This window comes from Entelurus aequoreus, linkage group LG12 (genome assembly GCF_033978785.1).
Source record: "Entelurus aequoreus isolate RoL-2023_Sb linkage group LG12, RoL_Eaeq_v1.1, whole genome shotgun sequence".
Lineage (NCBI taxonomy): Eukaryota > Metazoa > Chordata > Actinopteri > Syngnathiformes > Syngnathidae > Entelurus > Entelurus aequoreus.
Genome location: NC_084742.1, coordinates 45,232,190 through 45,246,311, shown reverse-complemented (window position 1 = coordinate 45,246,311; position 14,122 = coordinate 45,232,190). Strand labels below are relative to the sequence as shown.

The window sequence follows — 14,122 nt, the reverse complement described above, 5'->3', positions numbered from 1 at the left end:
AAAGTGCTTTTTGGTAGTTGTTTAAAGTTGCATTGCGTCCCGTTTGCGGCACTACGGCGCATCGCAAAGCAATGGGGGCAGTACCGCCCCCGCCCTTTCACGTGTCCTCAATGTTTAGCAAAAGAACACAGGAGCAGGCAGCCGGCAACGTGACCAGCGAGCCCCGTGCTGCAAGCTCCGCCCCCGCCCCTCGTCCAATAGAACCGCTGTGGGCGCGGCTTGGGGTGTCACGTCCACCAATGAGAGGCGAGCCCATGCTGAGTCCATGCACGGGCACGTGTGTTCCTGCGTGTGTACTCTCCTGTTTAGTGTCGAAAGGGTGTGGGGGTAGCAAACGAAAACTGTCGAGCGGAGAAGAAGCTGCTTCCAAGTCTTCGTCAATACAATTTGGGATATACGACATAGTGGTACCATTTCTGGACACCTCAGCCTGGAATACAACGTCAACGGATCTCCTTTAAAGAGGGAAATAAAAAGGTACGTCGTTTTGCTTTGAAGTATTACGCGATATGATTAGTGAATTAACACAGGTGTGCAAAGTCTTCGAGGTATTTGTCTCATCATGGCGGATCTGTGCGTGTTGTGTTTACAACTAGCACGCTAACAGCGTAGCATAGTGCAGGACACTCTGTACCTGCACGCCCACACCCGTGTAATCCGTATACCATCAACAGTGGTTTTGTTTCCACGCACGATACTGTCAGCTCACTCGAGTCGACAGAAAACAAACAAACATCCGTCTCAAAATGGTTTAATAGGTTAATAATAGCAGCCTAAAATCTGATCCACTAAACACAAGTACACAAGTCGATGCTGGTCTTTCTTGCTGGTGCCAATGGCGAGTGAGCAGTGGGGCTGGGCTGATGTGCAACTCAAGGCCTACACTGCAACCTACAGACCGACATTCCCAAAAGGCACGACACGAAACCCAGATTAAAAAAATATAAGCAGTATTTAACATCCTTGAATAAAACTATCAATCATAAAAAACATGCACTTTTAACATCTGAGTGTTTTCTTTCTAGTCCAGTATGCACACAATTGTAACACTTGTTGCTTTGATGGAAATATATCACTTTAGAAAATGTGCCGATTGTGTAAATTATTATTATTATTATTATTAGTTAAACATACTTAAATTCCTATATTTAATAATATATGATTGCTACTATAGCTTTCAATCCTTATTTACACTCTAAGGCAGTTGTGTCAAACTCATTTTAGATGGGAATATCTGCTCCACTGGTAAAATCACGGCACAATAACTTAAAAATAAAGACAACTTCAGATTGTTTTTCTTTGTTTAAAAATAGAACAAGCAAATTCTGAAAATTTACACATCATAATGTTTTTTTTTTTACATTTGCATCCATCCATCCCTTTTCTACCACTTGTCCCTTTCGGAGGGAGGGAGGGGGAGGTGCTCAGCTGCATTCTGGTGGCAGTGAAGTGAAGTAAATTATATTTATATAGCGCTTTTCTCTGGTGACTCAAAGCGCTTTGACATAGTGAAACCCAATATCTAAGTGGCACAGGGAGCAGGTGGGCAAAGTGTCTTGCCCAAGGACACAATGGCAGTGACTAGGATGGCGGTAGCTGGGATCGAACCTGCAACCCTCAAGTTGCTGGCACGGCCACTCTACCAACCGAGCTATACATGGTGGGGTACACCCTGGACAAGTGGCCACCTCATCACAGGGCCAACACAGATAGACAGACATCTATGTGGTTAATAGTATTCTACCTTTATTTGTCTTTATTCACACTTTCTGAATAAATTAGTGTTAATCTTCAATCTATCAAGATAAAAAAAATCATATCAAACTCAAACTACAGGATATTATTCATGTAGTTTGCTCATTTCCTCGACTGGTGCACTAACATCATATGTTTTTTGTTTTTTTTACATATGTAGCATAATCTACAAAGAATTGCTATTGCGACATCTAGTGGACACATTTACACAGCGGTTTCTTTTATTTAAAAATTTCAGCTAATTTTTATACTTAGCAAACTTATCCAGCAATATTGTTATTATAAGTGCTAATGTTAAGGACCTACATTTAGCGGTGCAATGATCAGAGAGAGGTAACTTCCTTATGCTGCCGTATTGACATCAATTGAATCGTGAACATTAATTTTATAATCTAAATCATACATCTCACTTTAATAGTTAAAGGATGTGGACATAAATTGAGAAGTTGGTACACTTTGACAGCCAACTTAGACCCGGAAATGACGAAAAAGACCTGAAAGGATGCTTTGTTACACCCCACTTTTTTTCTTCCTCACAAGGATTATGAGCCATTCTTTATCTAAATGAGAATATATCAACATCCTAACAGTCGGCATCCCACTGAGCGCAGACATTGTACTGTAGGTGATGTTTATATATATATATATATATGTGTGTATGTGTGTGTGTGTGTGTGTGTATATATATGTATATGTATATATATATATATAGATTTATATATATATATATGTATAGATTTATATATATGTAATATTTGTTTGTCTGTATATATACAACAATTGTGACGTAATGTATGAAATGATGATAGAAAGGCAGCAGCATGTCCCTGCCAGACGCTGGCCTCGGATCAGCTGACACATGGCCGCCTGTAGAGGAGCGTGGGGGCGGAGCTGAAAGCAGCCAATGACAGGCAGCCGGCACTGCGCACAGGCAGACCTCTGCACAGCCTGCTCTCTGATTGGCCCTGTAGGGCAGCCAATCCGGGGCTGTTCTTGCACTCTGGAAAACACGTCCAAGTACACGTGCCGAATGTACTCAGGAAAAAAATGCTGTATGTGTAGGGTTACTTTATTCACCGGTGGATCTCATGGGAGGTCCGCTTTAAAACGTACAAATAGATGTACAATGGTGCATGATGGTATATATATATATATATACACACACGTACACTGTAGCGGGGAAGTATGTTCCAAGTCAAATGTCATGTTGTGTTCTCTGCATGTGCTGGTGTCACATCGTCATTATAGACAGTGTGTGGGCGTGGGTATGTATGTGAACACCTTGTTGCATGTTCATTAGGCCAAGAAAACCCTATCAGCAGGCTGAAAGGGGGAAGAAGGTCCACTTATTTTTGCATTACTACAAAGTCACATACCAACAGCATTGCTAGTAAGCACTTATTAGTTGTTTATTAGTTTGCATTGATACTTGCCTGTTGAAGTCTACTTAGATGACAGCCCGGCTGGCATATTTCTCAGCTGTAACTGCTCCTTTGCTCTGGTCCAACTGTAGAGCTCGCACTTCGTCATGCGTGAGTGTGCATAATACATCTGGCCAAGCAGAATGCTCATTAGCATTTCAAAGGCGACAGAAACCAGCAGCAATTGATAACATATTTCTCTTTGCAGCATCTTCTCCAAAGTAATTTTGGTTGTGTGAGGTACCCTTGTCACCTGTCATCCTCTTGTCAGGTCTACTGAGCAATCTGAAACCTGCCAAGTCATAACAAGTAACAACGGGAAGCGCATGTACGTTTGTGTGGTCAGTACAGGGTTGTAGGTCAAACCGCTCTGACCAGATTGTGCTCCTAAAGCTTGAGGCGTTGGGCCATGTGAGAGTAATACATTTAAAAGGCGTGACGTTCGTCTTCCCCGTTGCACCTGTATGCTTTATAGGATTATGAGGCTACTGAAGAAATAAATAGCACTAGTCTTTTACTTGCGTAGGCACTGGCCAGATATATACTTGTGGATACTATTCAGAAACAAACCAGTTTATTAGAGCTCCAGCAGATTATCTACCCCTGTTTGTTTTAAATTGTCCTCTGGGTGGATTAAGCTATGAAAACTGACAAATGTCCTACTTGATTCAGGCACTAACGCATGTCCCCTTGTTCTATATTGAGATGCATGCATACATATTTGCTGCTTAAAAAAGGGGCCTTCGGTTCTCTAAGGCCTTTTTTTTACTTAAGGTGGACAAATGAGGTGTGCCCACCAAACAACACTGTATAACTTCGGTGTCTGATGATCAACACTTGCTTTCATCACTAGAGTCCTCGGAAGACCCTAAACATTACTAATCTTTTCATAATCACAGCCCTTAGTCTTTTGGTTCTGTGTCCAATTCTCTGTTTTTCTCTTGTCTTAGGTGACCTTCTCACTGCCAGCAACACATCTCAAGAGGCGAGACCGAACAAGATCTCTTTCCTCTCATTGGTCTGCTTGTGCCAAGGCTGTTTCATAAACAGAAATTCATCTTTCCCAACTATTTGAATATCAACACAACAAAGGGTTTACATCCATATTTTTATTCAAGAAACCATGGTATTCTCCCCATAGTTGTAATCACGAGCAACCATCACCATGATTCACTTTATTGTAAATAGTAGTCCTACCTAAGTTGAAAGTATTCCACTTATTCTTTGGCTGACACCTTCATCAGGCCTCATCCAAGTCTAGTATGAGTTATGAGATCTCTCAATTAGTGGCGAGCAGCAACACCCGGGGGCGAGTGTCAAGGGCTGCAGACAAAGACAAAGATCAGGACCCTGAGTGCATAGGGTTAAACTCTGTAAAAACCACCGACGCAGATGTCTCCACTCCGGAGCAGGGAATCAGCAATGGTGGTGGCTTATCCCCCAGTGGAGGTTCTGGATCTGGAGACCAGAGGGGGCTCAACTCGGACGACATGGATGGGCTCTCCAGTGGCAACGACTCTGGTGAGAGGGAAAGTGAGGGCGGCACGGAGAGGGAGAGCGGCTCTCGCGGGGGCCAGTCCATACGCAGCTCTCACGGCTCGTCTAATGGCAAGGACTCCGGCATGATGGATAGCCACAAGAGGTAAGCTCACATCTATCAGTGTGTGAATGTGAAAATAGTGTCAAAGCGCTATACAAGTATAATCCATTTACCATTGAAACACGAGTCACATTTTCATCTTTGAAGCGTTGATTCTAATGCTTCCGCCATTTTGCAGCTCCAACTCGCAGGGCCTGTCACCCCCCAGTGGCTCCCTGGCCTACAGCCTGCTGTCCACCAGCTCAGAGCGCGACCCACCTTCCACCTCTGGCTGCAGCAGCAACCAGTCAGCAAGGGTCCAGACGCAGAAGGAGCTCATGAAGGCCATCAAAGAGCTAAAGCTGCGCATGCCGTCCGAGCGCAAGTCGAAAAGCCACTCCAGCACTCTAAATGCGCTCAAATACGCCCTGCAGTGTGTCAGACAAGTCCGAGGTGAGATAATGATTTTATCATGCCTTCTTGTACCCCCACCTCTTGGGCCAAAGCTAATGTGTGCCATGCCTTATGTCCATGTGTGCAGCCAACAAGGAGTACTATCACCAGTGGAGTGTGGAGGAGTGTCACGGTTGCAGTTTGGACTTGTCTGCCTTCACGATCGAGGAGCTTGACAACATCACTTCAGAGTACACCCTGAAGAACACTGTAAGTTTGAACCTCAGTTTTCTTCCTTCTTCAGCCTACCTACAATTCTTTAGAACAAAGAATTGAGGAGTCAATCAAATATTCACTTGTTATATTCTGCTACTCCTTTCCTCACAGGACACCTTCTCAATGGCAGTGTCCTTCCTGTCGGGTCGGGTCGTGTACGTGTCACCCCAGGGATCATCCGTGCTGCGCTGCAAGCCCGAAGGTCTCCAGGGGAAGATGTTTTCCGAGCTTCTGGCCCCGCAAGACGTCAGCACTTTCTACAGCGGCACAGCACCTTGCCGCCTGCCCCTCTGGGCCTCCTGCATTGGATCTGGTGAGATGAAACCCCACAGTACCATGATCCACCGTTCCTGTCTGGAACAATCAGAAACGTCATCATATGCTTGTGCAGTTTGGTTTGACCCTCTCCTTGCTCCACTCAGCCTCGCCTGCTGTGGACTGTACTCAGGAGAAGTCCATGTTCTGCAGAATCAGCGCCGACCAGACACGTGGCAGCGGGATGCGCTATTATCCTTTTCGCCTAACGCCCTACCAGCTCACTATTAGGGACTCGGATACTGCCGACCCCCAGCCCTGTTGTCTGCTCATTGCAGAGAGGGTCCACTCTGGATACGAAGGTACTATATTTACCTGATAATTTATATTCATCCAAACTGTTGTTCACTAATCAGTGTTTATAGAAGAAATAATTATCAAAAACACTATTAACTTATTGTGACTAGGAGCCACTGATAATTAATATAATGTCGTACTAACTCTGCACTCACAGTTGTAGAATATAATCGAGTTTGTGGAAATGGAAAATACTTCACGTGCTACCCTCATGCAATCCAATCTCACAGATTTTAAACATCTTCCTACGCACAGGCGTCAAGTTGTCTGATGCATTTCATGTTTATGTATGTATATGTATAAAACATGAGGCACTTGGTTGGGTCTAAAACATATTTCCACCCCTCCCTTCTCTGCTATCCCATTAGCACCTCGGATTCCTACAGACAAGAGGATCTTTACCACCAGTCACACACCCACCTGTCTCTTCCAGGAAGTGGACGAGAGGTCAGTTTCCCAACTTTCCTAACCGCCCTAACTAGCGCTTGTTTGACAAAGCTCTACATTTTATTTACAGTGAAACCCATTTAAGTCGATCCTGTTTATGTCGTCACCCTGTCCATGTCGACAAACTAATTCCCACTTTAGTTGAAATTGATTGATATATGGTCGACCCAAAGGGATATATTAGAATGTGCTTAGTGACATCCTGGGTAATTTATTTTAAATATCAGCCTTTTCTATGTCAATGTGTTTTAGTATTGTTAACTTGATCAGTATTATCCAAGCGCCCGGGGAAAAAAAGTCCATTATTTTCGCCCATTCACCTTGTCTCTGGGCAGTCACAAGTAATTGTGAAAGCAATGGCTATTTTTGGTTCTACAACCGCTTTTGTCTCCTTGATATACCGTAGTGATGTTCTACAGTAGTTTTATTTGTAATGTGCCAATGAATAAAAGGTAATCTGGTCTCGATGCAGGGCTGTGCCATTGCTAGGCTATCTGCCGCAAGACTTGGTTGGAACCCCAACTCTGCTCTACATCCACCCTGAAGACAGGCCGACCATGGTGGCCATACATGAGAAGAGTGAGCCTAATTCATCTTCTATTATCCCTTCTTAACTTTGCACGCATGTTTATTGTCTCTGTTTTTGCTTCCAGTCCTTCAGTTTGCTGGGCAGCCATTCGAATATGCACCACTGAGGATGTGCGCTCGCAACGGGGAATACTTAACCATTGACACCAGCTGGTCGTCATTTGTCAACCCTTGGAGCCGCAAAGTGGCCTTCATCGTAGGCCGCCACAAAGTCAGAACGTAAGTGTACCTCCTCGCAGACTGACAGTGTTTATGTGCACTAAGATGCACAATGAATGACAAGGCACCGCACTCTCCTTCTTCCAGGAGCCCGCTCAACGAGGATGTGTTCACGTCACAGGAATGTGAGCCCCGCGTCACAACGCCAGATGTAGTGCAACTCAGCGAGCGGATCCACCGTCTTTTGGTGCAGCCGGTGCACAGCGGCGGATCTCAGGGTTACAGCTCGCTGGGGTCCAGTGGGTCACGGGGCTCGCGCCGCTCGTACCCGCAGCACCCGAGTGCCTCGGCCGCCTCCTCCAGTGATAGCAATGGCCCCGCCATGGACGACGCAGCGGCGGCAGTTGTTTTACACAAGCCTGTGAGTCAAAGTGTCACTGTACTTATTGTGCCATTTATGCATTTGTGCCACATTTTATAATGAGCTAACATTGTTTTTCGTGCACTGGTTGTTCCAGATGACCTTCCAGCAGATCTGCAAAGACGTTCACATGGTCAAAACTAACGGGCAGCAGGTTTTTATCGAGTCCCGTAACAAGCCGGCACCCAGAAAAAACACCAGCACAGGTAATAATATTAGACTACCTAATTGGAGCTGCAACATTCAATTGGTTAATAAGATTAATTTGATTAGAAAAGAGCTTTCATTTATGTTCTGTTGCTTCGAATGATTGTTTAATGAGTGTAACTAAAAATTTATAAAATCCTGACCGCACAAAGTGCCCTGAACTTTAAATACGAGAACATAGTTTGCAGTAGAGCGGTGATGTTTGGGGGCTATGATCTGCGTGGTGGCGTACACAGAGATTCATTTTTTAATATTATTAATGCGCACATGTTAAGTGTAAATTCAATGTTGATGATGTGCATTTATTTATTTTTTTATCTATTTTCCTTTAAATACACATTGAGGCTATAAAGTGTCTTGTATCCGATTAATCAAACAAACTAATTGATAGATTACTGGATTATTTAAATAATCTGTAGCTGCATGCAGGCCTACACACCTCAGACAAAAAGATGGCAGAAGGGAGTCTAAAGTTGTTTTTTTGTTTTGTTTTAGCTGGCATTAGCAGTCGACTGAAAGCCATCAACAACGACCCAATCCGTGGTCTCATTGCTGACGTGACCAAACCTCTCAAAGACATGGTACCCGCTCCACTTGTCCAGAAAGAGCCCCAACCCGGGTACTCCTACCAGCAGATCAATTGTCTGGACAGCATCATAAGGTACTAAAGCGGCTTCCAATCTCCAAGGATTTGCTTCTCATTTGACTCGTGTAGTAAGCATCTTGACTATCCTCTACAGGTACCTGGAGAGCTGTAACATTCCTAACACGGTCAAAAGGAAGTATGGCTCCTCTTCCTCGGCATCTGATGAGGACAAACAGCAGGACGTTATCGGAAACGCTAAAGGTTGGCATTATTGACTTCAACTGACGGCACCTTCACCTGTGGGGAAGTCATGTATCTCACATCTGTCACTTGCTCATTTAGTTAAACTGGTGGCCGAACATCCTCCTCTTCCCCCACTGGCGCTGGCCATGAAAGCGGAGAGTGTCATCTCCATCACATCCCAGTGCAGCTTTAGCAGCACTATTGTGCACGTTGGGGACAAGAAGCCTCCTGAGTCAGGTTGGTAGTCATCAACTGAAGTCTTAATTCAATTCATTTGAATGGATTGTAACTCATTTGTGTTGTCTTCTCACCTGGCAGACATTGTGATGGAGGAGGCTCCTACCACTCCTACACACGCTCCTCCTAACACCGCCCCGACTCCTCCCTCTAATGGTCCCCCTCCCATCACTCTTCCTCCTCCTCCTCCTCCACCCGCCAAAGCTCTGCCCCCTCAAGTCACACAGCCAGATAGGGACAGCTGGCGCAGCGGGAGTGTCGCAGGGCCAGCAAGTGGGGGCGGCCGCTTGGGTCTGACGAAAGAGGTGCTTTCTGCGCACACCCAGCAAGAGGAGCAGGCCTTCCTCGATCGATTTAAGGATCTCAGTAAGCTGCGCGTCTTCGACCAGACTGCGTCTTCGACTGTGCGCTGCCCCACCCCCGGCCCCAACCCTTTGTCACGAGGTAGCCCACTCTTCATTTCACTCTTTTCTTCTTGTGGGAATCACGTAAAACTAATTCCAATTCATTTTATTCAGGTGTACGTTGCTCTCGTGACTACCCGGCCGCAGGGGGAGGCTCCAGTCACAGACGTGGTCGTGGTGGCAAAAGAGTCAAGCACCAGGAGTCTTCTGACCAGCTTAGCTCTGCGGGTCCAAGTGGGATGTGTCGAGACCCCAGAAGCAACATGGTGTCCGGGCCCTTCAACATGCCCCTTGGAGCCCTGACCAATTCTTCCTCTTGGCCATCTGTTTGCTCTCAGCCCAACATTCCCTCCACCCCGTTTGCACCTGGCATGGTTCCGATGTACCCGGTCTACCCGCCACTCCCTCAGCCTATTCCAGACGCATCACATTTCCCCCCTGCCCAGATGGTGCCGCCCATGATGGCCTTTGTGCTCCCGAACTACATGTTCCCTCAAATGGGGGCGCCCATGACTCAGCAAGGCACCACACCCGTACCGTTTTTCAATCCAAACTTTAACTATCCTGGCACCGCCCCGGTCCCGGTCCAAGTCCCTCTCTCCTCAGTCGTTCCCAACCCGGTATGCATGCCTGGCACAGGCGCGCAGTCTCGTAGCAGCACCCCACAGTCCTACACACAAATACCTGCAGACCGCGAGGGTGCAGGGTCGCCACTCTTTCAGTCTCGGTGCTCCTCCCCCCTCAACTTGTTGCAGCTGGAGGAGTCACCTAGCAACCGTTTAGAGGTTGGCACTGCCTCCCAACAAGCCACACCCACTGTACAAGGTGTCACGGCCGGGGGGCAGAGTTCAGCCAACCAGAGGAGCTCTGATGACAACACCAAGGAGAATGAGACTGTAAGCGCACAGATGACGACTCTTACAATTATTTAACTATGTGACAAACATTCACACTCACCGTCTTCCATCATAGGGGGAAGCCAATGAGTCCAACAACGACGCAATGTCAACTTCCAGCGACCTGCTGGACCTGCTGCTACAAGAAGACTCCCAATCTGGCACTGGCTCAGCTGCCTCTGGATCAGGGTCATCAGGGACGAGGTCCTCAGGTTCTGGCTCCGGTTCCAACGGATGCTGCTCCTCTGGAACCAGTGGCACCAGTAAGTGGATTACTAACACCGTCACTTCATATCACGCTTCCAGCTTTCTAACCGTTAATTTGGTGTCCATCCAGGCAGCAGCCAGGGCAGCCACACCAGCAAATACTTTGGCAGCATTGACTCATTAGAGAACGACCATGCCCGCAAGCAGCCGGCGGGCAGCGGTGGAAGCGCCGGAGGGGACGGCGGCGAGGAGCAGTTCATCAAGTGTGTCCTGCAGGACCCCATTTGGCTGCTGATGGCCAACACAGACAACAAAATAATGATGACCTACCAGCTGCCTATCAGGTAAAACAGGGGGCAGTTAATGTGATGTAGGGGTATAAAAAAAAATCGATTTTCGAATGAATCGTGATTTTTAATCAATTTGAAAAAATCTTCAATATTTTTTTTTGTTAAATGTGTCCTGTCCAGACACTCAGGGAAATCATATTGATGTAGAACATCATACCTGCTGTAAAGATTTACTTTAGAAAATGCTTTTATTTATTTTGACTTTATTAAATATGTGATGAGGTGGCGACTTGTCCAGGGTGTACCCCGCCTTCCGCCTGAATGCAGCTGAGATAGGCTCCAGCACCCCCCGCGACCCAAAAAGGGACAAGCGGTAGAAATTGGATGGATGGCTAAATATTTGGATAGAATTTTTAAATTTTATTACACAAACAAAAGTAGTTTTCTTTGAAGTAATATAGAAATGTACCACAGCTGTTAATCTACTTTATGTAGGAATGTAGAACTGGCACCCAATGTTATTAAAAAAGTATTGATTTTGAATCGAGAATCGTTTCTGAATCGAATCATGTGGTGCCCACAGATTCACAGCCTTAGTCGCACGTTAAGTTGTACGATCCAGTTCTACAATCCGTTATTGCGTTACAGGGACATGGACGCGGTGCTGCGTGAGGATCGCGAGAACTTGAGGAACATGCAGAAGCACCAGCCTCGCTTCACAGAGGACCAGAAGAGAGAGCTCAGCCAGGTGCACCCGTGGGTGCGCACAGGTCGTCTGCCTCGAGCCATCAACATCTCTGTGAGTGAACGCTACACTCTACTCCACTCTGGCCTTTGCTCGGTCGAGATCAATTCTAATGTCTTTTCTTCTTGACTCTTCCCAGAGTTGCACCGACTGCAAGTCTCCCACGTCGACGCCGCCCGCCGCCCCCTTTGACGTGGAGCTTCACGAGATGGAGCTGTGCTCTGTGCTAAAGACTCAAGAGGGGGTTGCTGTGAAGAAAAGCACGTCGGAGGCAGCCATGGTGGAACATCACCCTGAGGAGGAGGAGGAGGAGGAAGACAAAACACAGAAGAGCCATCAAGCAGAGGACTTGGTGGAGGACATCACTCCAGTGGTCTGAGGCATGAAGTCAGAGGCCAAAGGGTTAAAAAACACTTTGATTGTGCACATCCAGTGACGAGAGGGTGCATGCTGACAGGACAGCTGCCATGTTTCTTCACGAACACTGAACTTCTATGTGACCAAGGACAATACAGGAGCTTCACGCTCTTTTTTTTCTAAACCCCTTCTTTCGCTGGTGGCTCATGTGTTGAGGACAACAAGGGAGGCAGGTGAATGTGGATGGATTTACTTCACCACAGTGTTCTTCACCCTGACGTCAACACGTGAATACAATGTACAGAAAAAAACAAACATGTTTTATTTTGTATAAAAAAAATTGTTTATAGTTTTATACATGTGAGGATGGAGCAGCTAAAGAGAGAATGTTCCAATCTGTCACGATTATGAAGTGGTGATTTGTGTAAGGAGTCTTTATTCTCTCTTTTCCCACTGTGTGGCGCTGTGGTGATCATCATGTGATATCCCGCTTCGTGGCGTCGGTGAAGTCTGCAGATGTTTCATATTTTTGTCAAGTTCTTTGTACAAAAGACGACAATAAAATTATGTGAAAGACCTTAAAATGTGATGTACTGTGTTTGCTGTTGTTGTTTTTGTCTCTCTGTCTAATCCCCCTCTTGTCCCCACAATTCCCCCCTCTGTCTTCCTTTTTCTCTCTTTCTATCCCCTCCTGCTCCGGCCCGGCTGCACCAAATGATAATATAAATACATTTAATAAAGTCAAAATACAAGTAAGGCAACAAGAGAAGTATCCTACACTTCTCTTTTGTAAAGTAAATCTGAACAGCCGATATGGGCATCTACATCTGCTATATGATTTGCCCGAGAAGCTGGGCAGGACATTATAAAAAAAAAAAAAAAAGTGATGTACTTGCGCCTCCTTTTTTTTTTTTCCAGCTATACCACGCCTAAGCTGTCCGGTAGGCTATTCTTTCAGCATGCGCTTGGCACTGATACAAACACTGTTTCCATATGAGTTGGGAAATTGTGTTAGATGTAAATATAAACGGAATACAATGATTTGCAAATCCTTTTCAACCCATATTCAATTGAATGCACTACAAAGACAAGATATTTGATGTTCAAACTCATACACTTTATTTTTTTGCAAATAATAATTAACTTAGAATTTCATGGCTGCAACACGTGCCAAAGTAGTTGGGAAAGGGCATGTTCACCACTGTGTTACATGGCCTTTCCTTTTAACAACACTCAGTAGATGTTTGGGAACTGAGGAGACACATTTTTTAAGCTTCTCAGGTGTAATTCTTTCCCATTCTTGCTTGATGTACAGCTTAAATTGTTCAACAGTCCGGGTGTCTCCGTTGTGGTATTTTAGGCTTCATAATGCGCCACACATTTTCAATGGGAGACAGGTCTGGACTACAGGCAGGCCAGTCTAGTACCCGCACTCTTTTACTATGAAGCCACGTTGATGTAACACGTGGCTTGGCATTGTCTTGCTGAAATAAGCAGGGGCGTCCATGGTAACGTTGCTTGGATGGCAACATATGTTGCTCCAAAACCTGTATGTACCTTTCAGCATTAATGCACCTTCACAGATGTGTAAGTTACCCATGTCTTGGGCACTAATACACCCCATACCATCACAGATGCTGGCTTTTCAACTTTGCGCCTACAATAATCCGGATGGTTCTTTTCCTCTTTGGTCCGGAGGACACGACGTCCACAGTTTCCAAAAACAATTTGAAATGTGGACTCGTCAGACCACAGAACACTTTTCCACTTTGTATCAGTCCGTCTTAGATGAGCTCAGGCCCAGCGAAGCCGACGGCGTTTCTGGGTGTTGTTGATAAACGGTTTTCGCCTTGCATAGGAGAGTTTTAACTCGCACTTACAGATGTAGCGACCAACTGTAGTTACTGATAGTGGGTTTCTGAAGTGTTCCTGAGCCTATGTGGTGATATCCTTTACACACTGATGTCGCTTGTAGATGCAGTACAGCCTGAGGGATCGAAGGTCACGGGCTTAGCTGCTTACGTGCAGTGATTTCTGCAGATTCTCTGAACCCTTTGATGATATTACGGACCGTGGATGGTAAATTCCTTGCAATAGCTGGTTGAGAAAGATTTTTCTTAAACTGTTCAACAATTTGCTCACGCATTTGTCGACAAAGTGGTGACCCTCGCCCCATCCTTGTTTGTAAATGACTGAGCATTTCATGGAATCTACTTTTATACCCAATCATGGCACCCACCTGTTCCCAATTTGCCTGTTCACCTGTGGGATGTTCCAAATACGTGTTTGATGAGCATTC

The 14,122-nt window shown here is 45.7% G+C and overlaps 1 protein-coding gene across 1 annotated transcript; it reads left to right on the top strand.

Annotated features, from left to right (window-relative positions):
• Positions 1–286: 286 nt before the first annotated feature.
• On the top strand, positions 287–12,410 carry per1b (period circadian clock 1b). The gene is made up of 20 exons (XM_062066087.1): positions 287–477; positions 4,127–4,818; positions 4,955–5,208; positions 5,297–5,418; positions 5,536–5,737; positions 5,847–6,041; positions 6,405–6,483; positions 6,956–7,062; positions 7,137–7,290; positions 7,378–7,651; positions 7,749–7,857; positions 8,354–8,519; positions 8,599–8,705; positions 8,787–8,924; positions 9,006–9,368; positions 9,443–10,224; positions 10,301–10,487; positions 10,562–10,775; positions 11,370–11,520; positions 11,606–12,410. The coding sequence occupies exons 2-20, from the start codon at positions 4,439–4,441 to the stop codon at positions 11,843–11,845; spliced, it is 4,224 nt and encodes a 1,407-aa protein (XP_061922071.1). The 5' UTR covers positions 287–477; positions 4,127–4,438; the 3' UTR covers positions 11,846–12,410.
• Positions 12,411–14,122: the final 1,712 nt, after the last annotated feature.